The sequence below is a fragment of the Daldinia loculata genome (assembly GCF_022478755.1).
Source record: "Daldinia loculata strain CBS 113971 unplaced genomic scaffold F4817scaffold_76, whole genome shotgun sequence".
Lineage (NCBI taxonomy): Eukaryota > Fungi > Ascomycota > Sordariomycetes > Xylariales > Hypoxylaceae > Daldinia > Daldinia loculata.
This window is the reverse complement of record NW_026054930.1, coordinates 70515-94706: the sequence shown is the minus strand read 5'-3', so window position 1 is coordinate 94706 and position 24192 is coordinate 70515. Positions and strand designations below refer to the sequence as shown.

At 48.9% G+C, this 24192-nt stretch overlaps 9 protein-coding genes across 9 annotated transcripts; 3 read left to right on the top strand and 6 right to left on the bottom strand.

The window, feature by feature from the left end:
- Window positions 1–307: 307 nt before the first annotated feature.
- Window positions 308–2216, bottom strand: F4817DRAFT_351344 (DUF185-domain-containing protein). Its single transcript, XM_049305071.1, has one exon. The coding sequence runs from the start codon at window positions 2062–2064 to the stop codon at window positions 532–534; it is 1533 nt and encodes a 510-aa protein (XP_049154707.1). The 5' UTR covers window positions 2065–2216; the 3' UTR covers window positions 308–531.
- F4817DRAFT_273607 (PALP-domain-containing protein) lies at window positions 2202–4023 on the top strand. Its single transcript, XM_049299461.1, has one exon. It carries the CDS (start codon window positions 2444–2446, stop codon window positions 3782–3784), a length of 1341 nt encoding a protein of 446 aa, XP_049154706.1. The 5' UTR covers window positions 2202–2443; the 3' UTR covers window positions 3785–4023.
- On the bottom strand, window positions 4024–5353 carry F4817DRAFT_368856 (transcription elongation factor; the record flags this gene model as incomplete). The annotated part of the gene is made up of 3 exons (XM_049307285.1): window positions 4024–4271; window positions 4343–5104; window positions 5222–5353. 3 exons carry the CDS (start codon window positions 5351–5353, stop codon window positions 4263–4265), a joined length of 903 nt encoding a protein of 300 aa, XP_049154705.1. The 3' UTR covers window positions 4024–4262.
- A 1627-nt stretch (window positions 5354–6980) lies between these two features.
- On the bottom strand, window positions 6981–8806 carry F4817DRAFT_320263 (uncharacterized protein; the record flags this gene model as incomplete). The annotated part of the gene is made up of 2 exons (XM_049301163.1): window positions 6981–8535; window positions 8598–8806. The coding sequence occupies 2 exons, from the start codon at window positions 8804–8806 to the stop codon at window positions 6981–6983; spliced, it is 1764 nt and encodes a 587-aa protein (XP_049154704.1).
- A 1587-nt stretch (window positions 8807–10393) lies between these two features.
- On the bottom strand, window positions 10394–12312 carry F4817DRAFT_351336 (FAD dependent oxidoreductase). Its single transcript, XM_049305070.1, has one exon. It carries the CDS (start codon window positions 11997–11999, stop codon window positions 10728–10730), a length of 1272 nt encoding a protein of 423 aa, XP_049154703.1. The 5' UTR covers window positions 12000–12312; the 3' UTR covers window positions 10394–10727.
- Window positions 12313–12494: 182 nt separating this feature from the next.
- Window positions 12495–14686, top strand: F4817DRAFT_273437 (fungal-specific transcription factor domain-containing protein). Its single transcript, XM_049299459.1, has 3 exons — window positions 12495–12917; window positions 12977–13650; window positions 13711–14686. The coding sequence occupies exons 1-3, from the start codon at window positions 12860–12862 to the stop codon at window positions 14518–14520; spliced, it is 1542 nt and encodes a 513-aa protein (XP_049154702.1). The 5' UTR covers window positions 12495–12859; the 3' UTR covers window positions 14521–14686.
- F4817DRAFT_273426 (MFS general substrate transporter) lies at window positions 14597–16829 on the bottom strand. Its single transcript, XM_049299458.1, has 5 exons — window positions 16278–16829; window positions 15821–16193; window positions 15162–15773; window positions 15061–15108; window positions 14597–14972 (listed from the first exon to the last, which is right to left on the bottom strand). The coding sequence occupies exons 1-5, from the start codon at window positions 16473–16475 to the stop codon at window positions 14674–14676; spliced, it is 1530 nt and encodes a 509-aa protein (XP_049154701.1). The 5' UTR covers window positions 16476–16829; the 3' UTR covers window positions 14597–14673.
- Window positions 16830–17295: 466 nt separating this feature from the next.
- F4817DRAFT_273442 (Hydantoinase B/oxoprolinase-domain-containing protein) lies at window positions 17296–22128 on the top strand. Its single transcript, XM_049299460.1, has 8 exons — window positions 17296–17484; window positions 17536–17757; window positions 17808–18754; window positions 18900–19697; window positions 19782–20298; window positions 20347–20461; window positions 20516–20668; window positions 20776–22128. Exons 1-8 carry the CDS (start codon window positions 17427–17429, stop codon window positions 21989–21991), a joined length of 4026 nt encoding a protein of 1341 aa, XP_049154700.1. The 5' UTR covers window positions 17296–17426; the 3' UTR covers window positions 21992–22128.
- On the bottom strand, window positions 21836–23714 carry F4817DRAFT_351329 (putative methyltransferase-domain-containing protein). The gene is made up of 3 exons (XM_049305069.1): window positions 23303–23714; window positions 22597–23241; window positions 21836–22547 (listed from the first exon to the last, which is right to left on the bottom strand). The coding sequence occupies exons 1-3, from the start codon at window positions 23384–23386 to the stop codon at window positions 22266–22268; spliced, it is 1011 nt and encodes a 336-aa protein (XP_049154699.1). The 5' UTR covers window positions 23387–23714; the 3' UTR covers window positions 21836–22265.
- Between the last annotated feature and the right edge of the window lie 478 nt (window positions 23715–24192).

Here is a 24192-nt window from a genome sequence, read left to right as displayed (position 1 = left end):
TGAAGCCCGGGAACTTCATAATTTGCTATGTGGAAAAAAGGAAAAAGGACCGCTTGAAAGGGCGCTAGCTAGGGCTACGATAGGAAACCGCAAGGCTACGTCGAAAAAGTGCCGCTATTCGGATTCTGTGTTTTCTCCCTCATAAGTCTTGACCCATATGGTAACTCGGATTGGGGGGAATGTATAAGCTATTATAAGCCTGCATACATATGTACAGACATAGAATACGCTATACCCCAAGCTAGTATAGAATTATTCATGGAGTTGGTAACCTTATGCTACTTAATTGCGGTTGTGATATTTAACAGAGTTGTCATCGTCTAAACATATACCTTTTAAGTTATGGTTGATTCAGCCAGCCATCGGATATAAGGCATATATATATATATATACACGTATGTGCCATGCTATGTTATGTCACGAGTCACGAACTAACATGACTTCTTCACCACGCTATACCGCGACGCTCCTGTTCTCATGATATAGGACATCTAGCATATCAACTAGACGTCCAGGACGGTGCATCACACATCACACCGTAACCATAACACTAGCATTCCGATACCAACTTAACAACGGATTCTCCCCGCTCTGCGTTCTCGTATCCTCCACATACGCCCACGACCGCATAAACGCCTCGTGCCCCATAACCCGCGTTAGCTTCCCCGTCAAGGCGCGGTACACGGCCTCCATAACGTGGAAGTCCGTCGGGAATAATATGTCGAAATACCCCTGGTGCACCAGCGGCGTCGACACGGGAACCGTGCGCCGCTGGTACCGCGTCTGCACTACCGGCGCGTTGAGCCCGCGCACTGCGTCGGGGAGAGTGTGGAAATCGCTCGTTACTAGTCGGTGTGCGGGGAATGCGCGCTCTAGGATATCGAAGAATTGCATCAGGCGAGTGGGGATGTACTCCGGGTCGCTGAGGTTGGGAGCGAGCGGTAGTTGCGTCTTGAGCCAGCGGGCGCCGCGATTCGTGGGGTACGGGACGCGGTACCGGCCTCCTGTCGCGGCGTGTCGCACGCGTAGGAAGCGCGCTGCGACGGGGTCGAGCACAGGCTCGTAGAACTCGTAGAAATTGCCGTGGCCGTCGATTAGCACGGTGCCCTGCAGCGGCTCCTCGGTGCGCATGTCGTAGCGCAGGACGTCGTGGGCGAAGTTGTCGAAGACCTCCATAGCTAAGAAAAAACAGGGGGACGGCACGCGGGTGTCCCAGTCGAAAATGGACTTGTTGATGATCTCGACTTTGTTGGCGTGTCCGCGGGAAGCAGCTGTGGCGAGGAGTTGCGAGTTCTGGAGGGCGGCTAGGGACGACGAGATCTCGATGATCTTGTACTTGGTGCGGTCGTAGACGGCGGGCTCGATGTCCCGGATGTAGTCGAGGATGTTGAGCATGAGGGTGCCGCGGCCGGCGCCCATCTCGTAGATGATGAGGTCGTGGTAGGGGTACGTCGTCATCAGGTAGTTGGATAGGAGGTAGCGAGCTATGGCCTCGCCGTAGTAAGGGCGGAATAGCTCGGTGGGGGTATGCCAGAGCTGGCGGGTGTCGTCGGGGCGGCCCTCGCTTTTATCCAGGGCATCTTCGAATTCTATATACCTCCGTCCCAGCTCGTCGTGAAAGGCGGGCTCGTCGCGCAAAGAGTTGAAGTCGAAGGGCTCGCCGGGGCTGAAGATGACGACTTGCTTAGAGAAGTAGCCGTAGTGGGGGTTGTATAAGCTGTCCTCTATGAAGTCGCGCATGAGCATCTTAACTTTCCGCGGGCGTTCCCTTCGCTGCCTTAGGTCGTTCGCCGTCACCGTGGGATACGTCTTATACTCCTCCGACATATCCTCGGGAAACAACTCCGTCCTTTGCTGCCAATGGCTCTCCTTCTCAGGTATCCCTTTCTTGGCCCCTCTGACCGCACTCCGGCTGGCCATGTGCCGCCTCTGCTGATGCTCGCACCGCTGTATTCTTCGGCCATGATGGAGGCAAGACGACAATGCAGCGAGATTCCTCCTGGACGGACAGGCCGGATGTCGAAATAGCTGGCGGAAGAGCTGGGCCACAATGGGGGAATCCATGGTGTGGACTTTGGAGGTTGGCTGAGGTTCAGGTTCAGGTTTTAGCGCATCGCCGAAGCTTTTTCGGATAGTTGAAAGTTGGTCCCACTTTTTAACCTACCCCGTACCGACGTACCTTCCATGCACACTTAAAAACCTTGTAGTATATTGCAAGGTTCCCGCCATGGCGTCACTGACGACGTATTCAGCCCTCTCAGCTTCTAAACGAGTAAGAAGTCACTTGACCAAAAAAAATATAAGTATCGTTATCAATTGTGTATAACCAGAAATTTTACTATCTAAGTTAAAATGGGTTTGCTATCATAGAATCGGGAATCGAAAGCGGGCTGGACTAGTCAAGATATACGAAGGAGGAAACAAAATAAGAAATATATATAAAATGTCTCTAAGCGACCATCCAAAAGCCTACGGCACCGCCGCCGTAGCCGTCGCATTCACCGCCGGGGTCTTCGTCACCCTCGGCTTTAAAGACCTGTACCCAGACTTAGAGCGGCGGTTTCAGCAGCGGGGTACACGGCGGATCCCACGCGGCGGTGGCGGCGGCGACACCCGCAGATCAAGTCTATTCTGGGGTGGTCCCGTCGAGCTCAAAGATCACGACTTACCAGAGATCATGGTCCCACGTGATGAGGGTGTCAGCGACGGCATTGAGGGGTGCATCGGGCGGACGCCGTTAATCCGGATCCATAGCCTCTCCGAGGCCACGGGGCGCACTATCCTAGCCAAGGCCGAGTTCCTCAACGGAGCCGGCAATAGTCCTAAGGATAGGGTTGCGCTTAACATGATCCAAGTCGCTGAGGAGGAAGGATTCCTAAAGCCCGGGCGTGGGGATACTATCTATGAGGGTACCGTTGGAAGCACGGGGATTAGCATTGCGGCGCTGGCACGTGCCAAGGGATACCGCGCGCATATCTGCATGCCAGATGACCAGGCTCGTGAGAAATCAGATCTACTACACCACTTAGGTGCGACAGTCGAGCGCGTTCCCGTGCAGCCTATTACGTCCCCCGAGCACTTCGTGAACCTAGCGCGGCGCCGGGCAGCAGATCACACAAACTCCAGCGCCGACTCCAGCGTCGGCTTCTTCGCAGACCAATTCGAGTCTCCCTCTAACTGGCAAGCGCACTTCAAAACCACCGGCCCAGAGATCTACGCGCAGACACACGGACACGTCGACGCCTGGGTAGCGGGCGCTGGTACAGGGGGTACCATCTCGGGGGTGGCCAAGTACCTAAAAGAAGAAGCCAAGCTCAAAAAGCTAAAGGTAGTGCTAGCAGATCCGCAGGGCAGCGGTCTATACAACAAGATCCGACATGGAGTCATGTACTCGAGCACGGAGAAAGAGGGCACACGGCGACGACAGCAAGTCGATACGATAGTAGAGGGCGTGGGAATCAACCGGATCACGGAGAACTTCGAGGCCGGGCGGGACCTGATCGACACGGCGGTGCGGGTGACGGACGAGCAGGCATGTAAGATGGCGCGGTGGCTAGTCGAAAACGACGGAATTTTCTGCGGCAGTAGCAGTGCCGTAAACTGCGTTGCTGCTGTCGTAACGGCGCTCTCGCTCCCTAAAGGTAGCCAAGTCGTCACCGTGCTATGCGATTCCGGAACGAGGCACTTGAGCAAGTTCTGGAAGCAGATCGCGGAAATGGGTCTGGAAGACGAGCATAAGCCGGATAATTTATTGACTCTGCTAGGCATCGAGGAGCCAAGGTGAGGGGGATATATCTATTTATGGTACCGGCCGATACGGGCCTAGGTTACAAAGTACATGGGATTACTAGCTTCTTGTTGGGCGAATTCCCGATCGATGTCATTGATCTATGGTACAGCAGGTTGCCTAGCATCTAAGCCACTTGGTAAGGGGGAACATATTACGTTAGCAAACAAAGCCAGCCCTCAATCTCGGAACCGCGCTGAGTTATAAAAACAAAAATTTAACTTCTTCCGGCCTGGTCAACGAATAGAGTCCTTAACTCCACGCAAACTCAAACTCAAACGCAACCAATCTCAAAAATAAAGCAACCTGGTCGTCGACCGAATCCGAGACGCCTGCCATGAGACACCTGCCATCTATGATGCCACGGCGCGTAATGCTTATGTACCTCATGCAACTTCATGAGAGGCCGTATCCATGCTACGATTTGGGAAGACCAAACTAGGTAAAGATAGGTAGATAAGCCAAGACGTAGTGATCAAGAGAACTACACGAGATAAGTCAGTACGCGTATTACTCGGAAAAATATAAGTATAAGCATAGAAGCTCTAAACCTACCTTCCAACGCTTTCCGCAGTTCATACACTCGCAGAAAGTCGTCATCGGTTCATCAGCGCTGCGGGTTTGAGCCTGCGTGTAGCTGACCATCTTCTTCTTGCAGTTGCTGCACTCAAGACTGTCGCTAATACTCTTCTCGACCATGGGGACCTGGGCCTTCTTCATGTTTTCGAGCTCGAGCTCGGCGTCGGTCTTGCGCTGGTGGGCAGACATGAGCTCCTTGGAAGTCATGACGACGAAGCGCTCGGCGGCGATGGTGCCCGACATGACGTTGCGGCCCAGCTCTGCATTGGTCTTGACCTTGAGGTTCTGGAATAAAGACCTTATCTTTTCCTTGTACTCCTTGGTCTCGCCCTTGTAGGCCTTAAAGGCGGCGTGCTCGACCTCGACGGCGCGCATGATGACGTTGTCCTCGGATTCGCGCGAACGGTACGCGAGGCCGTTGTAGAGAAGCCCGATACAGTTGTCACGGACCTGGGAGCCGGTGCGGCTAATTTCAACCTTGTCCGTCTTATAATTGCGCTTTTCTAAATCACCCTCGTAGGCCTTCTTGTTTCCCGCGAGGGGCTTCGGGGCAGGCGAAGCAGCTTTGGATGCGGGAGATACGGAACCCTTTGGTGCTTTGGCGGAATGCAGGCTCTTGGATTTCTTCTCCAACTCGATGCCTTTCTTCCACTTCGCAACCACTTCGGTCGCAATCTTGGCGATGTCCTTGTTCGCATTTCCTCGAAGCTTTCCTACGACAATGCCCGCCTTCGTAGTCTAGTAGAAATTAGTATCGGCGCAAGTAGACGAGACGGATCAAATAGCAAATGGTAGAGAGAGGGGGATGGAGGGGCAAAATAGAGTAATACTAGAACGAATAGATCTATGACTTACGCGCAGCATTTCTTCAGTCGGCGAAGCAGATCTTAGGGACTCGATAATGCCAATGATAGCAGAAGGGGGCTCATTGGACTGAGCGGCCTTGTGAAGGGCCTTTACGCGCGCATCAAGTTCTCTCTGATCCATGATAGGCAATTCGGGTGATTGTCGCGTATCGGCAAAATTGTAGAAAATAGGTAGGAATCGGCGGTGATGAGAAAGGTATTCGCAGTCGAAATCGGCGGCGAGGTGGGGAAAGGGTAGAGGTGCAGCAAGAGGCCAATGCGGTTTAAGTAGCTATCAAAATCGGTTGGCGCAGTAGGCCCCTTTGGTATGTGACGTATATGTGAGTAACTTTTTTTTCCAAACGTTTGGAAGTTTGTGTGAGCGACCTGAAAAGGTCAAACGAACAAGGCTCCGGAATAGAGAATGAAAATGTCAAGAATGAAGCTTCTTCAAAAGCCGTTCACGGGTTCTCCTTGGGCAGCCGCAACCACCTGCACCGATAGAGCCGGTGCACAGACCACTACTATATAGTATCTAATTTTGCCGGTGCTTAGCCGCTCCAGTCGTAAGATTTAGCCTTATCGATATGTAAGTCTAAATCCGCATTAGATGGAGGATGGTTGAATTGACGTTAGCTTTTGGTGTCACTTCAATTGTGTCACCTCAATTGCTTCAGCACGTGCTTCCTTTCCCTCTTCACAATCCTAACGTCAAGATTACTTCAGCTTAAATAGAATTGCGGATAACCCGCATATTACATGCATATTATCAGAACCAATTGTAGAAGCTGATCAAGCGTTCGATTTGGTTTATTATAATCCGTACAAGGTACGTATATATCTTTATATTGACATCTATATTTCCTTTTATCTTCCAATGCTTCAACAATGCGAGCATGCAGTGGGAAACAAGTCCGTTGCTGCACGAAGAACTATGAACCTATCTAAAACTACACCGCTTGTATAACTTTTGTCTCGGTTGTCTCAATAGTCCTAGGATGAACCTTTAACAGAACGAGGTAATAGCCCTAACTGAATGCAACCCCTGACAGAATAATTATGTACAAGATAGTGAGGACAGAGGGTTAAGGCTACCAAGTGAAGCAGAACCATAGAAATGACTTGTAACACTATCACACAACCCCCGGTTTAGTTCTTCGCAACCAGTTACCCCTTAGCTGATACTATACACCTATTTGGTATTGCTACCTCTAGCAATTGATTTAGGTGATCATAGGTAAGAGTGTAACCATATACTTAGGAAATGTGAGTATACCTAAGTAGGTATCTTTATTCTTCCTCTACTTAACTCTGTTTCTTACGCTGTCCTCTTTTCTTCTTCCACGTAGCAGCTACTTAGGTTGACTCAGGTACAGAAATTGGAACGTTTCCCAAGATATTGAAAGATCTACGTGTCAAATTACATATCAAGCGCCCCCTGGTTTTCGATAACGAACATGTCAAATCGAAAAGCGATACAAATATACGAAGATAAAGAAGTAAGTTTTAGTTGATGTCTATTCTCTCAAATACGGGTAGCAACATAACTAGCTAAATATTGGCAAGCTCCTCTCTGAAGAGTCCATCAAATTCCTAGGGTCACCAATTTTTGGTATATGCAAAGTCCCCTAACCACTCCAAATCACTTTACTATTCTAGAAGACGGCTCTCGAGATCCAACTCGACGAGTTTGTCCGACAAAACCAGGGCATTCAAAGGGCATTCCAAGGACTTCCAGGCAGAAAGCAGTACATAGAATACTGCGGCTATCAGCCAAATATATCCGGGTACTCAAACTCGGTGCCTGCAGCAGCAGCGTTGTCTTCGAATGCTTCATCGCCGGTTAGCTGGTAGTCAAGGTCGCCGCCGTGGTTATCCAAGAAGTCCTGGACTATGTCGATTTCCTCGGAGTCTTGAGGGCCTTGGGGGGCTTCGGGGGCTTCGGGGGCTTCGAGATCAAACATGAGTTGCTCAGCCGTAGTCGAAGTAACCAAGCCAGCGTCTTGGTGGGTAAAATTCTGGTTAACCTGAAAGTCGTTTCCAGAGTCAAGTCCGAGGTCAAGTCCGAGGTCAAGTGCGGAACTGTCCATCGGAACCTGGTTTTGGCCGTAGCTCAATCCGACCTCGTCGGAGAAGAAGTTGTTGGTAATGTCGCTCAGGTATTTGTCCCAAGAGGGCTCCAGTTCCGGAACCGATTCAACCGACGCGCTTAGGTTTCCGTTACCGTTCACAAAGGTAAAGCTCTCCTTCGTACCAGTCTTACGCCTCTTCGAAGCCGGCTCGTTTGCCATCGGCTTGTATTCCTGTGCTCCGGTGTGTCCCATATTTCCAGCCGGAATGCCCACATTCACTTCATCATTGGGTCGGGGTCGCTTGAGAGGAGTACCATGCGTGGCAGCTTCTGATGCCCACGATGCCGAGTTCTGTCCCATCGACGACATCGGCTTCTTGATCCTATCAGCCGTCGGAATTGGCTGTCCCGGAGCAAGCCGGGTAGTCTGAGGTATAATTCCTCCTCTGCTTGCTCGGCCAACAGGTTGATATATGTTCGGCGTCGCCATCTGACTCGCTTGTCCATGAACCGGCCGGGCCGGGATCCCCATATTCATGGCTGTAGGCCCGTTCTGCCCTGTATGGGTACGTTGCTGGGGCATACCTAAAGACTTCCTCTGCAACGCGATTTGGTTCTGGAAGTTCCTCGCTGCATTCAGAGCAACATTGCGATCTCCCCATGTCGTGGCGCCGTTGCCATTTGTTCTGATCCCATTAGCAGCGCCCGGCCTCGTTTTCGGCGGCATGGTTGCTTCCTGTCTAGTGTTAATCGTAGACCAAATGCCCTTTGGGGTCGAGGAAGCAGGAGTGTTGCGCATTGCCGTGCTTTGCTGAATTCCCTCACGGATGGCGGCCCGTAGAGGTGCCGATGGGGTGGTTAGAGGATGGGGGTTTTGCTGCTGAAGCAATGGACCAAACTGTGATGGTCGACGGTAAGTGTTGGGAGTAGGAAGTGCAGTGGGTGTGGCAATGGGTGTTCCATGGATACTTGCAACTGATTCTGAGCCCTGATACGATTTCGTTCCCATAGGAACAGCGGCCGGATTCGGGTAAGGAGTTATAGGTGTCGGCAGGTTTGCGGGCGAAGTATCGCCGGGATAAGCTGGCTCCTCGCTCACTTCCAAAAATCCCTTTCCACTACAATGGGGGCAGAGAACGCATTTGCTCTTTCTCTCTCGTGTGGCAGTTTGTCTCGGCTCCGGGGAATTGTTCATGACCTTGGAGACACGGTCCTTCGTAGGGTCATGGTAGATGATATTTCCTTTCGGGTTACTAAAAGTATGGGTTAATTATTTTATTTCCTTTAAACTACTCCCGCGTCGTTGAGAACTTACCCAAACTCCGCACTGCTGCCGAAGTGATCGGTGATGTACTTGATCTGAGCATATTTGACGGGGTTCTCAAAATTAGGAAATGTCCGACTAAACAGCTCAGCCGTCTTTTCGTACAACTCCCTCTTCTGTCCTCGGGGAATTGGTTTCCTCGGAACTGTCCTCTCGAGGACGAATTCGATCATCTCATCAGTGTATCTGTAGCTCGTCATGGTGCCTACAGGTTGCTCTGGAATTTTGTGTTAACCGCGGATGAAATGTGAAATGTTTTTTATTGGCGGATAGGATCTCTAGTTGAGATGACGAACATACCTTGATTGAAGAATAAATTTTGTTGTGGTCTGATTTAATCAGAAGGGACTCGAGTTGGGAATAGCAAGCAACGTTTTTGAGGTTTGTCTAGTAAGTGACTTCCGTCGGTACTTGCCGCTCTGTGGTGAAGAAGAGAGGAACGAAAAGCGAAAACTCCTTGATTTTCTACTTCTTTAAATAGTAATCAATTTGTCTCCTCGGGTATGGTTTAGTATATTCGACGGTGCTTGTCGAGGGTGCTTGTCGAGCTGATAGTAGGTGTGCAGATTGAATTGATAATCTGACTGGACAGGATTGGATGAATGTCCCTAGTGGGGAAATAATAAAACAAAAGTTGAATGAATAATATGTAATTTTAGAGGTAATTGTCGTAGGTTGAAAAGTGGTGACGGTTTTTTAGATTGGCGAGACTACGAGCTGAACCTTTGAGAATAGGTGTATTTTCGACGCAGATTGTATTGTGAATACGTAGAAAATAGAGGGGGAATAGTTAGAATTTCCTTTAGAAACGTGAATGCGGATTTGAATTGTGCGCAAGTAGTTGGTGGTTGGTGGTTGCGAAGATTTTAAGGAATCAAGTGCACGAGTACCTTAGGAAGCATTGAACCCCCGTACCTGACGACGTTCAAACAATGTCACAAGTCGAGGTAGCGGTAATTCACAGGCTTACCGCCGCATAGCTAAATTATTAAATTCCACAAATTTCGAAAGGCATGGCCATATCGGTTATGCTACGAAATTTCTATGACTCTATTTCTAAAATATAAAGATGGGCTATTTGAATTTTGTTTTCTATTCTCTACTGACAGTCAAGTATCTATAATATGAAATTAATAACTACTTTATTACAACACAAAAATGAATAACAGAAAAATGCCACTTGATGTAGACATATGCTAGTTTGTTTAGCAGAGTCATAACCTTTGCGGTATTCGTAGTGGTAAGAGTTTACGTAACCAATAATTAGGGGCAACAGTAAACAAATCAAATCAAGATCCAAGTGAATGTAATAACTAGTCTACCTAGCGCATAATTCCTATAGGGGGTAATCCTTCACGAATATAAAGCAGCTATCCGTATAAAGGGAATATCGGTAAGGAGTCATAACAAGTGAATGGGTAATTACGCCAACTAGTTACCAATAACAATACCTATCCAGGATAATTTCCTCGAGACTTAATGCCTTCAAAAATCCATGCAATCACGGATATTTATAGATGATAGATGATCACAGGGTAAAGTGACTGGACATTACATCTTCAATCTCTCGCTTGAATTATGTTCTCTATTAGGAGGGATCGGTGGTAAGAATTATGTAGTCTCTGAAATCTTGTTAGATATTTACGAGGAGGCTATTAAAAATAATAGGTAATTAGACAAGATCGTAGCTGTCACTCAAGCTTTACGCCCTTTTAGGGGGTTATATTAGTTCACGTGATCTTATCATATCCAATAGGATCACTGGAGTATATAATATATTCCCCTAGGTACAGCATAAAAACATTGTAAGCGAATTTTATATATTTTTCGTCAGTATACTGAACTAGGTTGAGAAGAGACCATGATCCCGATAGGAGGTGGGAGTAAATGGAGTAAAAAGAGAAAGCTAGCAAGCACACTTTGTGGAGTAACTCGAGTAGGGCTGGGTTAGCCCTGAGTCCTAATAAACTGATCATAGGTATATAGGTATATGGGTAGGTATATAAGAAGCAGGCCGAAGGAGCCCCTGAATATCCTAAGATAAAATAGAGAACGATAATTCAACAATTAGCTGGCTTCAAGGTTCTTAGTCGTACAAAATTTATGAGGATAAATCTAAGTCTATAACTTTACCTTGATCATTTCCGGATCTCTCCGCATATCCTTCACCTCCTTAAAATCCGTAGTCTGACCAACCCTCCAGCTAATGTCTGCCGCCGCGGCATCGCTCCCCTCTTTCCACCGCCAGCGCGCGTTATCTTGACGTCCTTTCTCCACTACGTCCTTCACCCACTTCCCAATAATTGGCAGCATCTTGAACGCATGTGCCGAGTCCCCTGTAACTACGACCAGTCCCTTCTTCCCCGGCACCAAGTCGATCACATACTCGCTATCCGCCGTGTCCGCACACCAACACACCCGTCTCCCGATCAACGGCCTGTCCGCCAGCTCAGGTAATGTCTCCCGCAGCAGCCGCCTTATCATGGCTTCGTCGGCGGCGGGTATAAACGCGTTGTCGTCCGGCGGGAGTGACAGACCGGACGGTGTATCGTAATTGGTATACCCCGCCATAGAAGGGCAGATCTTCAGCAGATTAGTGCGGCGGTCCGGCTCGAAGAAGAATCCTAAGTCTCGCGCATACGTCACGGGAATGCCACGCAGCCGCGCCGCTTCCTCGGGCGTGAGCTGTATATGGGCTAGAGGCGAAGCTTTGGCGACCACCTGTCTCTTAATCTGAGGCAGGATCGAGCCAAGCGATGCTCCGAGTGCGAGGATTGTCACGGAGGCGCTGTGGTGCTTGCCACCGGCGGTAATCGCACCTGTGCAGATATCCCCTGAGTATGTTAGGGCTTGGACCGCCGAGTTAAGGTGGATTTTCACGCCCAGTGCGATACATGCCGAGTATACAGCCGTTAAGGAGTCAGCTGCGGAGGCATATCCTGCGAAACTATTAAAGTAGCCTTTCCATTGCATGGGGCCACTGAAGGCAGGGGCAACTTTGCGGATATCGTCCCGCGAGATGACAGGTGTGATTTTGTTCTTAAACGCTGGATGCTGACTGATAGAGTCAAGCGCCTTCTGGAGAGACTTCTTGGACTTCTCAGGGGCAGCAGCCGAGTTGCAGAGCAGGTAGCCTGTCTCGTGATAATACGGTGCGAATAGGGGAGATTTCCAGGCAGCCATAGCCTCAAGGGCTAGCTCGGCGTAGAAGGGGTCTTCATACTCGGCGCGTAAGATTTTATTCAGGTCGTTACCGGCAGAGAGCTCTGGAGGGAAGGTGGCAGATTTCTCGAGTATAGTTATGTTGGTGTAACCGACCTTGGCGAGATGATAAGCTGTTGACAGACCGAAAGTGCCGGCACCTAGTATGAGGATTGAGGTTTGTTTGTCCATCTCTATAACTGGTAGCGGTGTTCAAGTAGCGATATGATCCCAGAGGCAGTCTTTAGGAATCCATATCTCTGGGAATTCATATTGAAATATTCCCTTCTTTTACTCTCATTTCGTCGATGAGGAGTAATCCATAGCTGCCTTCCATCGGAGCGGTTTCGGGAGACCTTCTGACGACCTCGGACATTTTTACGTATAGTTAGTCATCTAATAGTTGTCTGATACACCTTGGGATCCTGATGTCAATAAGTCGACTGTCAAGATGGGCTAATTCAAGGTTTCATCATTCGACATTTGCGATTGGTATATAGAATAGAGGAAACGGCAAGCGACGTGCATATGCCAAGGTTATTATATCGTGGGGAAGTGGAGAATTATATTAGTTGGAGAAAATGGAGACACAGTGCGACGAGCTAGAGCTACATCAGGGATGCGGCATGCCAGGTTGGGGTAAGGAAATGCCGAATGCCAGGGGTAGGTGTAACCTTACTATGTACACGAGAATAATAACCGAGATTAGTTATCGCCGTTATCTTTACCTTAGCACTTCCACATATCCACTAGGTTAGTCTGATAACAAACGATGTAGTCCGAATTGGAGAACAACCGTACGGTATCTACCTATCTACATACCTAGGTAGTGTAAAGTCGGGGTCGAGGCGCGAGTGGAGTAGCGTTGATGGACTGCCCCGACTTTACGACTCCTCTCCTGAGTCCTGACAGATGGTCTGGATCCTGTCATTATGAGATACCCGCAAATCCTAGGTCTATAGCAAGGCCGCGGCGATCCATGCATCATAATAACCTACTGCAATCAATCTCACATTGCTATCACTATTGGCTCCTGTCTGCATCAGAGGAGAATGACATCCCGTACGAAGAAAGAGCTGCGAACACGGAGCGGCTGCCGGAAGTGTCGAGGTGAGATACCACCCTCTTCATTGCTCCTCTAGCTAGAAACCCCTGACATGTTGCTTTAGAGCGACGGGTTAAGTGCCCAGAACAGCGCCCTATATGTGGACACTGTAGAAGACTGGGTTTCACTTGCCGGTACGAGGTCAAATTAAGCTGGCAACATGTCGTCTTGTTTGAGGAGTACAACGGTCATGTTCCACGGGGACTACCTGAAGACCTCTTGTTCTCCATTGAAAGTTGGATGTTCCTGAATACAGTTCAGGCCGACTTCAATTCACACAATGCTCAAACAGGCTTCAAGGACCAAGTAGATTCCCCTTCGACCCGGGCTAAAGATATCCAACCCGAGGTAGACATACTTGCACCATACCCTCACTACCTTTCTCCATTTCGTATGGGAGAAGCTGAGGGTTATCTTTGGAGTTACTTCAACGACTGTATGACTCCGCAGATCGTCATAGACCCTAGCTTCAACCCGTATAGAGATATTATTTTAAGGATGGCAGCCTATTCCCAAAATGGGCCTCTATTCCATTGCGTGTTAGCTGCCGCTGCAAATCAGTTACAGAGTACCGGCCGCAACGAATATGAAAACGTCATGTGGCTTCACAGAGCCAAGGCATTACGTCTCCTAAGGACCTCTATTAGCCAATTAGCTTTGGAAGAAGCATACGAAATGAGTTGTGATACTTCTAAAGATCAGGTCATTGCATCGACTATCATGTTAACCTTCTTCGAGGTAAGTGAGAAATGTAGCGATAAGTTATAATAATTATACGATGCTAATTCATTGGAGAAGATTTCAAAGGACTGCTCGGATTCATGGACTGTGCATGCCGACTTTGCGCGTAGTTTTCTCTCTTCCCGTCTGAGAGACCGCGGTAGTCTGAACACAGAGCAGGAGGCCCTGCTCTATTTTGCTGTAACCTACTTTGTTTCGCACGATATTCTCGCAGCAACTGGGGGCACGCTTATGGAGGCGATTGAGATGGTTACTGGAATGTGCAAATCGGTGGATAAGTCAACTGTCCTAGCACTGACCGGTTGTTCAAGAGACCTGCTCATCCTAATTTCCGAAATTAACCAGATGAGTTCTCTAATTGGAGAGTCAGGTCGGAAGCAGCTTCCATCCATGATACAACAACGTCGGGACAATGCCGAGAGGTTTCTTCACCAATTGCACCAAGATATTCCTGAAGAATTTGGATCATTTCAATCCGAGTTTGCTATCGTTGCTGAGGTAAAGCGACTGGCGGCTATTTTATATCTCTATTCGAGAATCGATGGCGCTGGGCCGCATGAACCACACATGGTCCGAGTGACGTCCCAGATTCTATCCCTTATCCCTAAAATTTCCCTCCGCACCCATACGGGTCTTTGGCCTCTATTCATAGTAGCTACATTAGGCATCCGCCCGGAATGCGATGAAGACAGGAAGCTGCTCCTGGGTCGACTCGCTGCGCTTCAACAAACGAGGCAGCTGGCGAGCGTGAAGAAAGCCAGATTGATCATCGAAGACGTATGGAATTCTCGAGACCTGCGGCCCAATGAATCACAAGGGTGGAGTATCTTACAAGGGAGGAGACACGGTGCTATCAGCTTGGCATAATTTATTGCTATGTATAGGTAACCACCTAGTACGAGAGAGCACTCTTACACAAACCCAGAACTCGACGAGCCATTTCATTACCAACATGTCGCGACCTCAATGACCATCTCTAGTAACCATCCCTCGGCCTCAACTCGATACCGCCAGGGAACTTTAGGTGGTGTAACGGAATTCGCGCTGTTTCTTATCTGTAATATCGACAAAGCCCTCGTTGGTACCTTCGTGAACCTCCTCCGGCTTGCCATACTTACGGTCTCTGCGCTTGTTCTCCCAAGATCCGACAAGCCAGTATACCATAAGAATCAGCATGCAGGCGCAGTAACTGACTAACATGGCTATTACGCTGGTAGCGTACTTGGGCGCTTCGTTGCTTCTGAAGGTCTGGGGACCAATGAGATTTCCTGCAGCATATCCTATTGTCGCAAGACTATACGTCACCGCCTTTTTAGTCACTAGATTTCGAATGTTAGCGTTCAACTCTGATTTTGGGGATTTATCTGCGTCGGGATTCGGCTAATGGATTTGGGGGTGATCACTTACTACCAGCAGTGTTTGCTTGAATAAGGGATATAGCAACAACATAGGGCGCTATAATTATCAATAAGTATGGCCCACAGGAACGCATCAAGTACTGAACTTACGCCAGTAGAAATACATAAAGTATAGTCCCACCATTTGGCCAGGGACGTTTGTTCGCGGTAATCCATATACCAAGGCCGTTCCGAAAATAGGAAGCAGCAAGGCTAGAGCCGCAGTTAGGGCCCGCCGGTTATGCCACTTTGCAGCGATATATGAGAAACCCCAAGCACCACCCGTAGCTAAGACGCCGAATGGCATCGTCAAGAGACTGGATACCAAGGGGCTGTAACCCAAGTTGTTAATGATGATCGATCCGAAGGCTTGGAGGCCGCCATTAGGGATGTTGATAACAATATTGAACAAGACAATGAGCCAAACTTTAACATCGATAAGAGCTTCCCAAACCTGATCCCACTTCCATACCCTGTTAGCGATGCCGGTTCGGTTCGCAGCTAACCGTTGTGTGGCGTGGTATCTTTGCTCCGGAGTGAGGAAAAAAGCATTCATGGGACTGTCGGGCAGGACAAACCACAAGAAGAGCGAATATATTACGTTGATCGAGCCGGTGAGAAGATACAGATACTGCCATTTCAGTAACGGGGCATCGTCGGGGATATATCCTACAACCCAAGCGAAAAAGCCGTTGAATATTGACGAGAAGTATGCAAAGATGACTGAAGAGTTAGAAGCATTGGCTATTTTAGAGGGGCTTGATACTTACTTCCGTTCCTCGGAGGCTGCTCCTCCTTTTTATAGAAAGACGCGACGAGTACCGTGAAGCAAGGAGTTGAGACTGCTTCAAGGAATCCCAACAAGAAGCGCAAACCCATAAACCCAGACCACGTTCTGCACGGCGCATACATGAGGGTGCAGATGGACCACAGTAGGGAACCAGTTGCTAGCAATTTTCCTGGAGGAAATCGCTGGATCAGATAGGAGGTTACTAGTAAGCCAACTAGTGTACCTAATGGCAGAATACTACCCAACCAGCTGTATTGCTGGCCCACCATGCCATTGTCCTTTTGAAATCCGTATAGGGAAGCCGTTCCTATTTCCACTTTATCGACGGCAGATAGGGTCGCACAGAATACTAGCTGTAGGGAATAACGTCAACGTAAAGTTCTACTAGAACATTGATCTAAGTATTTGAAAGGGAGTTCTCATCGAATAGGACATACTAAAGGAATCATCCAAGCATCAATCTTTTTCACAATCTTCCTCTCCTGCTCAGGAGTCATGGGCCCGAATTCTTCATGATTAGCTAGATACTTTGCTGCCTCATCTAAAGCTCGGTCATCGACTATCTTTGCGGTCTCGCCGACCACGGCCGAAGTGACCGGCTGGACAGACTCATCCCTCTTAAAGTCTAGAGACATTATGTCGAACGATAAGTAGAGTTGAGATGAACAATGCTGCTGGGACGATTTTCAAAAGCGGCAGATGTCTGACGCATATCCACTCCAAAAATATCCGATTCATTTCCAAGGCTTTATAGACGGGACGAGCCTACGACTCTTCTCGATGGTACGTGGAGCTTATCAGTCTAGGATTGGTGTCGCCAAACCGCAGATAGGCTTTGGGCTTGAGCTACTGATTCCTTGTACGACTCCACATCTCTCTCTCCTCGTGGCCGTTGCTTCTATCAGCTATCGAGAATCTTCAGTACTAACAGCTGACAGGACCTCCCCTGTCCTATATTCATCGGGATGAGCTAACACACGTCTAACCCACCTAAGCCAAAAGTAGAATGCTATCCTACCTTAAAATCAACCTAGCTTTGTTCTGATCCACCACCAAGATATTATCAATGGGGTAACTATTTCGGGAGAATTCGTCAAAGATGATTGGCCAAACCCGTATCGGAAGTGACCCGTCATTCGGACTAAAAATCCGGGAGGAAGCTCGAATCGACGAGCGTCTGTCTCCGAAGCCTAGTGTCGACTATTTGCGCCGCACTGTGCTTATAATCGTGGAGAAACCATTTGTCGGATTGAAGATCCACCAACCAGCTAGGGATCATGGAGTTGATATGGAGATTGTTGATAATCGCAGAGTAACCTATTGATATCCCCCAAAGTTACTGTGATGCGTAGTCCAGCTGGAAGCCGTCAGCTGATATGTCGAAAACTCGAAGGCAATTCGAAACGACGGTACAAGTTATCGGAGTCTTGTCACCGGATGTCAACTCGCTTCCGGTGCCGGACCATATCCGATTCTTCATCACGATGGTGTAGATATATATCAATCCGAGCTCCCTCGAGCTTATCAGCATCCATGTATTCGTTATACAGAGCCATCCACCAATCTCATATATATCCCTAGCCAAAATGGCCGTCGGATCGATACCTACGGCAGTAGAGCCAAAAAGCGTGAAGTTCGCTATCGGTTAGTTAAACTAGGTCTCTTTCGAGATTTATAGCTAACCTCCCCCGCAAGACCGAGGTGGTACATTCACAGATGTCTTCGCTGCTGTACCGGGGCGGGAAGACATAGTCCTTAAGCTATTATCCGTCGATCCCAGTAGTTATGACGATGCACCAGCAGAAGGTATTCGCCGGGTCCTGGAGACTATCTCCGGCAAGCCGATTCCCAGAGGGGCTCCAATTCCCAAAGACCTGATCCATTCTATTCGAATGGGAACAACAGTCGCTACGAATGGTGAGTCCCTAGACCATCTTATCCAGATCTGAAATACTCATTTTCTATAGCGTTGTTGGAACGGAAAGGAACAAGACATGCGTTCGTTGTCAATCAAGGCTTCGGTGACTTATTAGAAATTGGGTACCAGTCTAGACCAAAGCTGTTTGAGCTTGGCATCAAAAAGCCTGAGTTGCTCTACAAGACAGTAGTTGAGGTATCCGAACGTATCACAGTTGAAGAGTTCGACGAAGATGTTACAAGAGATAGTCGCCCGCCACTCCAGGAGATCCCTGGTGTCCTAGTAAAGGGAATCACCGGCGATATCTTGCGTATCATCCGTCCCTTAAATGAGACGGAAGTACGGGAAAAGCTAGCAAAGATCAAAGCTGAGGGTATAGAGACACTTGCTATTTGCTTAGCGCACTCGTATCTCTACCCGAACCACGAGAATCGCATCGCGGAAATCGCCAAGGAGATGGGCTTTACTCACATCTCGACGTCTTCTTCGGTCGGCGCGAACATGATCAAGATGATCTCACGTGGTAGCTCCGCTTCCGCTGATGCATACCTCACGCCAGAGATCATCCGCTACGTATCTGGCTTCGCAAAGGTCTTTGCTGACGGGAACCTCGACGGCGTCTCGTGCGAGTTTATGCAATCAGATGGTGGGCTAGTAAGCCACAAGAACTTCAACGGATTGAAGGGTATTCTTAGTGGTCCTGCCGGAGGTGTAGTTGGCCATGCTAGAACGTCGTTTGATGGAACCTCTCCAATCGTCGGCTTCGACATGGGTGGTACGAGTACGGATGTCTCCCGTTATGGAGGCTCTTTCGAGCACGTTTTCGAGACGACGACTGCCGGTGTCTCAATCCAATCCCCGCAGCTCGACATTAACACAGTAGCTGCTGGTGGTGGTTCTATGTTATTCTGGAGAGATGGGTTATTCAAAGTTGGGCCTGATAGCGCGGGCGCTCACCCAGGGCCGGCTTCGTATCGAAAAGGGGGGCCACTTACGGTATGTCATATTCCACATCACATCACATCTCCAGTCTCACACAGGAATACTTTCCTAGAGAGTGTAAACTAAACTCTGGATTCATTAACACGCCGAAACTCTCAATTGATTTGGATAGAAAACTAATCACTAATAATTAACTCAGGTTACCGACGCAAACCTATTCCTTGGGCGATTAATACCCGATTATTTCCCTAAGATCTTCGGTCCCAGTGAGAATCTTCCACTCGATATCGATATCGTGGTACAGAAGTTCGAGAAGCTCACAGCACAGATAAATGCGGACACTGGACGCTCGATGACCCCTCTCGAGGTTGCTCACGGCTTCATCGACGTAGCAAACGAGTCTATGAGTCGCCCCATTCGCGCGCTTACAGAAGCAAAAGGCTTCGAAACTCAGCAACACGCACTTGCAACTTTTGGCGGTGCCGGCGGCCAACATGCCTGTGAAATTGCAAAGAAGTTGGGCATCAAAAGGATAGTTATCCATAAGTACTCCAGTATTCTTTCGGCGTACGGTATGGCGCTGGCAGAAGTTGTCCAGGAGGCGCAAGAGCCAAGCTCTGAAATTCTGTCTGAAGAATCCCTGGGTCGGCTGATGGTCCGGATGCAGGACCTCAAAGTGAAGGTTACCGAAGGGCTCCTCGTCCAAGGAATTCAAGAGGCGGCTATCGAACATGAACAGTACCTAAACTTGAGGTATCAAGGCACCGATACTAATTTCATGATATTGGCTCCTATTGACGGGGACTGGAGAGCGGCACTCGAAAAGGAACATCTAAGAGAGTTGTCATTCGTTTTCCCTCATGATAAGAAAGTCCACATTGACGACGTGCGAGTACGGGGTGTTGGAAAGAGCACTGAAGTTAGCCATGACAACTCGAAGCTGGTGAAGGAGTTGAAGTCTAACTTCTCAGAAGTTAAAGAGGGTGAAGACAGAACTGTAAGCTCACCGTACAACCCTAGATTCGGCATCGACATCAACGTCGATCGACGTATCATTGTGCATGTTACTAACATTTCATAGACGCAAGCCTACTTTGCAGAAGGCGGACTGCAACCGACGAAAGTATTCCGGCTCAATTCAATAATTCCAGGCAGCATTGTAACTGGCCCGGCAATAATCATCGACAACACCCAGACTATAGTAGTCGTTCCAGGATCCCAAGCACGAGTCCTGACTTCTCACGTTGTCATCAACCTAATCGATGAAAAGCCTCAGCAGTCCCAAGAAGAGCAGGAGCTAGTAGTCGATCCCATCAAGCTTAGCATCTTTGGCCACCGATTTATGAGTATCGCAGAGCAGATGGGAAGGGCACTTCAAAAGACTAGCGTTTCGATCAATATCAAGGAACGGTTGGATTTTTCATGCGCCATCTTTAGCCCGGACGGTCAGCTCGTTGCTAATGCACCTCACGTTCCTGTTCATCTGGGAAGCATGTCGTATGCCGTCAAGTATCAACACAACCTCCATAAAGGCAACCTGCGTCCGGGAGACGTGCTGGTCACTAACCATCCGGAGGCTGGCGGTACTCATCTTCCAGGTAAGCCTCACGTTATTGTGACCGCTTGATTATTCTAACAATGGATAGATATCACCGTCATCACCCCTGTGTTTGATACGGATGGGGAGACGATTTGCTTCTACACAGCCTCTCGTGGCCATCATCTAGATATTGGTGGGTACCGTGGAAATTCTATGCCACCGTAAGTGAAATTATGCTGAACTGGTTTAATCCGCAATTACTGACACCAAGATAGCGACTCGACCGAGCTATGGCAAGAAGGCGCTGCTATCAAGTCTTTCTTCCTGGTCCGTGACAACTATTTCGATGAAGATGGCATTGTTAAGATCCTCCTTGAGCCTGGGAAATACCCCAATTCTAGCGGCTCGAGACGTTTGGCTGACAACTTGTAAGTTATCTATACTCCATATGCAAACGTCGTAATATTAAAATAAATGCGGTTCTATTTCTAATATCGTAGATTTCATCAACATAAATGCTAACCCTTAACTATAGGTCAGACCTCAAGGCACAAGTGGCCGCAAATACTAAGGGAAGTAACCTCATCAAGGCCCTCATGGAAGAATACGGCAAACACACCGTACACTTCTACATGACCAAGATCCAAGAAAACGCCGAGGTCTCCGTTCGCAACTATCTCAAGTCTGCATATAAGAGATACGGATCAAAGCCGCTCAAGGCAAAACAATTCTTGGATAATGGGTCTATGATGAAAGTCTCAATAACCATCGACGAGAGCGGATTCGGCACCTTCGATTTCACTGGCACATCCTGCGAGATGCTATCAAATATGAACGCGCCGCCGGCTATTACTTACTCGGCGTTAATCTACACACTCCGACTCCTGATCGGTTCGGATATCCCGCTAAATCAGGGATGCCTCGCACCCACCAAAGTCATCCTTCCCAAGAACTGCTTCCTGAACCCCTCGTCTGGACCAGCTGTCTGCTGCGGAAACACACTTACATCGCAACGACTAGTCGACCTTCTCCTCAACGCCTTCCGCGCAGCATCCGGATCCCAGGGTTGCATGAACTGCTTCGGCTTCTTCGGCAACTGCCACACCGACTCAGACGAGCCGCAATCCGGCTTTGGGTTCAGCTACGGGGAGACGATCTGTGGCGGGGAGGGTGCGGGCCCGACGTGGCACGGCGCGTCGGCTGTGCAGATCCATATGACGAACACACGGACGACTGATGTTGAGATCATTGAGAAGCGGTACCCCGTTCTAGTGCGCGAGTTCTCGATCCGCAAGGGAAGTGGCGGCCGTGGGAAATTCAACGGTGGATGTGGCATCATCCGGGATTGGGAGTGTCGCCATCCGCTGACGTTTGGCCTGATCACCGAGCGTAGGGTCCATAGGCCGTATGCGATGATGGGCGGCGAGCCCGGCGCATGCGGTGCGAATTACTGGGTCCAGAGGCTGGAGGATGGGAGTGAACGGTGGATAAATATTGGGTCGAGGGGGCAGGTCGATATGAAGGAGGGGGATAGGTGTGTTATACATACCCCTGGAGGAGGTGGTTGGGGCGTGCCGGAGGGTGTTGGGGAGGAGGAGGAGGATGATGATGATGATGATTGGTTAGGTGGGGGTGTTGGAGTGGTGAATGGTGTTGACGGGAACGGGACGAATGGGGAGGCTAAAGTTGTGTATCCGAGGGCGGCGGGGAGCTTTCATACGTTTGCGGCAGCGCAAGAGGCGTCGTCTTGAGTTACGGATGATTCATGGTTAGGAAGACTTGAAAGTTGGTACATGTCGTCGTATATACTTTCAGTCTAGTGTGAGGATTGGATAGGAAATATTGCTATCATAGGATCTTATCTTGCCCCCTTGCATCGATATTTTGAGAAAACTGGGGAGCGATATTCCGTAGTCTACCTTCTATTATCCCTTTACATCGGCCTATCAAGTATCTATCAAGTCTTTATAATTCTATGCGTATGGGTTCAACCTCAGGGCGGAGTACGCTTGCCGCTAGTTGCTGTTACTGTCTCCCAAAAACAGCCCACCAGCATTCTATTCCCGAATCCTCACCGTCCTCATCCCAGTCATCTTGGCCAACCAAGGTGTGCTGCTCTAGCACGCTTAGCCCAGAGACAATCATAATGGACAGGAATTTTGCGGCCAGTTTCTTGGTGGTCAAGTCTCGCTGAGGTACCATTACAATGGCCCTGGCATCTTTGTCTTGGGCTAGGTGCGCAACTATCGCAGAGGATAGGAGCTCTGGGTGGTCATCGTCGTACAGAGCATCTGCGGCAAGGACAATCTATACCGAATTAGTTATTAGGGGTATATAGGGGGTAGGATTAGCTTACTTTGAATTGGTTCTTGGAATTAAATCGCTCGGTGTTGCCATCTTCGGAGCCCCAAGTTAAAACACCCGAATCAACCTTCCCTCCCAGGGTCTCGATAGTGCATCTATTCCTCTCCATGTTGTAGGCTAGGTTCGGTACGATGGTTGGGAGGTCAGTCAAAACCACGTTGGTTTGCCAAATGGCAGCAGCAGCCATTCCCAAGAGCCCTGTTCCCGACCCCAATTCTAGAACATCTAGGGATTCATTCGAACGTCCCAAGTTGAGTATATGGGAAAGGGACTCTTTCGCAATGCCGCCTAACGACTGTGCAAGCAGATATGAGGACCCCCAGGTTTTCAAGCCGAGAGAATCGCCAGTGATGGGAGGCTCCCGAATGACTAGCTCGAAAGGAGACGATGCTTGGTCCTCAAGGGGCCATCTTCGCGTGATCTCACCCATTCCCGCTCTACCGCAGCGTTCTGCAAGGCGCCGGCTTGCCTCATCCCACACCGCTTCCTTCTCGTCTTCGTCCTGGATCCACGCAAGACCGCTCTTGATTATGCTAGACAGATACGCAGCAACCTCGCGACGGAGCTGGGCAGCATTGTGGTAGCTCTCCAGTATGACCTTTCGAGAAGTGCCAGGATTCCAGATCGGAGGTTCAACCTAGTTCAGAAGTGAGCTCTCGCTAGTCTCTTCGGTAGACATTGCTACTCGTCAGTTTTACCTGGAGCTGTTTGAGAGCTGTCAGCAGTTCCTCGGACGAGGGCTTCTGCCAGGTCTGGGGAAAGTCTGCTACGCAGATCGACATTATGTTCTATTGATCGCGGAGGATACCGTCTATAGGATTCTAGAAAAAAACACACAAGGAGAAAATGAATGACTTGACCCTGTCACCTGAAGAAAGACATTACAATGGTTCTACGGAGATCGTTCGTTGACATGGTCTATAAGATTTAGATTTCTGTCGTCTAGGGGAAGTAATGGAAGGATGAGCAAAATTTCGAGAGTGTACCGGTGATGACATATAATGGATGAGTCTAGCCAGGCATGCCTACGATAACATAGCTACCAATTAGGGACAAACGGGGCTTTTCTGACCAAGCCCTTTGTTGGAAAGGGAAAGAGAAAGAGAAATGAGAAAAAAAAAAAAAAAAAAAGATAAGCCACGTCTGGATCCTTAAATGATTCAGCCAATAAGGTTAAGGGCATGTTCTCATGAATCAAGACCGGGAGCATGAGTGACCCGACCTATGCCCCGCTCCCCACCTGACTTCACCTAACCTGTGCAGGGGCAGTTTGTGTGAGAGACCTGACATGACCTGACCTGTGTAAAAGTTCAGTAGACCTATGGAATAAAGTTCATCTTACCTATGGACCAACTTAGCCATTTATAATCTAATTGATCAGTACTCATTAAGTACTCAATTAAGCACTTATTGTTGGCAGGTGGCCCACGTCACGATCGTAAGTTACGGATTGAGGCATTAAGGGAAGGAACGAGGCCCCAAGGCCGGATATATAAACAGACAGACCTTAGTAAGATATATGGTCCAACTTAGCCATTTCTAATTGATTAATACTCACTGACTAAGTACTCACTAAGTACTCACTGAG

Bases quoted from the DNA above. Each gene is read 5' to 3' on its own strand.
- F4817DRAFT_351336 (XM_049305070.1), bottom strand. From the start codon at position 11,999: ATGGACAAACAAACCTCAATCCTCATACTAGGTGCCGGCACTTTCGGT.
- F4817DRAFT_273607 (XM_049299461.1), top strand. From the start codon at position 2,444: ATGTCTCTAAGCGACCATCCAAAAGCCTACGGCACCGCCGCCGTAGCC.
- F4817DRAFT_273437 (XM_049299459.1), top strand. From the start codon at position 12,860: ATGACATCCCGTACGAAGAAAGAGCTGCGAACACGGAGCGGCTGCCGG. The intron at 12,918-12,976 runs GTGAGATACCAC...ATGTTGCTTTAG, and splicing joins CGGCTGCCGGAAGTGTCGAG to AGCGACGGGTTAAGTGCCCA. The intron at 13,651-13,710 runs GTAAGTGAGAAA...TCATTGGAGAAG, and splicing joins TCATGTTAACCTTCTTCGAG to ATTTCAAAGGACTGCTCGGA.
- F4817DRAFT_351329 (XM_049305069.1), bottom strand. From the start codon at position 23,386: ATGTCGATCTGCGTAGCAGACTTTCCCCAGACCTGGCAGAAGCCCTCG. The intron at 23,242-23,302 runs GTAAAACTGACG...CTTCTGAACTAG, and splicing joins CAGCTCTCAAACAGCTCCAG to GTTGAACCTCCGATCTGGAA. The intron at 22,548-22,596 runs GTAAGCTAATCC...AATTCGGTATAG, and splicing joins ATTCCAAGAACCAATTCAAA to ATTGTCCTTGCCGCAGATGC.
- F4817DRAFT_273426 (XM_049299458.1), bottom strand. From the start codon at position 16,475: ATGTCTCTAGACTTTAAGAGGGATGAGTCTGTCCAGCCGGTCACTTCG. The intron at 15,109-15,161 runs GTAAGTTCAGTA...TGATAATTATAG, and splicing joins CTTTATGTATTTCTACTGGC to CGCCCTATGTTGTTGCTATA. The intron at 14,973-15,060 runs GTAAGTGATCAC...TTCGAAATCTAG, and splicing joins TCAAGCAAACACTGCTGGTA to TGACTAAAAAGGCGGTGACG.
- F4817DRAFT_351344 (XM_049305071.1), bottom strand. From the start codon at position 2,064: ATGGATTCCCCCATTGTGGCCCAGCTCTTCCGCCAGCTATTTCGACAT.
- F4817DRAFT_273442 (XM_049299460.1), top strand. From the start codon at position 17,427: ATGGCCGTCGGATCGATACCTACGGCAGTAGAGCCAAAAAGCGTGAAG. The intron at 17,485-17,535 runs GTTAGTTAAACT...CTCCCCCGCAAG, and splicing joins AAGCGTGAAGTTCGCTATCG to ACCGAGGTGGTACATTCACA. The intron at 19,698-19,781 runs GTAAGCTCACCG...AACATTTCATAG, and splicing joins AAGAGGGTGAAGACAGAACT to ACGCAAGCCTACTTTGCAGA.